This window comes from Calidris pugnax, unplaced genomic scaffold (assembly GCF_001431845.1).
Source record: "Calidris pugnax isolate Ruff unplaced genomic scaffold, ASM143184v1 scaffold337, whole genome shotgun sequence".
NCBI lineage: Eukaryota > Metazoa > Chordata > Aves > Charadriiformes > Scolopacidae > Calidris > Calidris pugnax.
The window spans coordinates 271209-271797 of record NW_015091098.1 but is presented as its reverse complement, the minus strand read 5'-3'; the positions used below and the strand labels follow the sequence as shown (position 1 = coordinate 271797).

Here is a 589-nt window from a genome sequence, read left to right as displayed (position 1 = left end):
ACCAAAGGGGGCCCCCAGCACCCCTATTTCAAGATGGGGGGGGTCCCTGCACACCCCGTGGGCAAGAGAGGGGACCCCAGCACCCCATGGGAAACAGAAGGGGGGCACTGAGAACCCCCTGGACCAAAGGGGGGCCCTTAGCACCCTAATTTCAAAGGGGGGCACCCACCACCCTGAGGTACCTCATTTCCAAGGGTGGGCACCCCAAGGGAAACAGAGGGACCCCCAGAACCCCCGGGTTCAAGAGGGGGGCACCCACCACCCTGAGGTACCTCATTTCCAAGGGTGGGCACCCCAAGGGAAACAGAGGGACCCCCAGAACCCCCGGGTTCAAGAGGGGGGCACCCACCACCCTGAGGTACCTCATTTCCAAGGGTGGGCACCCCAAGGGAAACAGAGGGACCCCCAGAACCCCCGGGTTCAAGAGGGGGGCACCCACCACCCTGAGGTACCTCATTTCCAAGGGTGGGCACCCCAAGGGAAACAGAGGGACCCCCAAAACCCCAGGTTGAAAAGAGGGGGGGCACGCACCACCCGGTGGGCAAGACTGGGGCACCCAGTTTTAAGGCTGTTTTAAGGGAGGAGGGTG

General features: G+C 63.3%; 1 protein-coding gene across 1 annotated transcript in view; it reads right to left on the bottom strand.

Moving 5' to 3' along the window:
• Positions 1 to 562: 562 nt before the first annotated feature.
• The window catches only part of PGAP3 (post-GPI attachment to proteins 3), a 23203-nt gene continuing 23176 nt past the window's right edge, over positions 563 to 589 (bottom strand). The window contains 1 exon segment of the mRNA XM_014957912.1: positions 563 to 568. Coding sequence (XP_014813398.1) covers positions 563 to 568 — 6 coding nt within the window.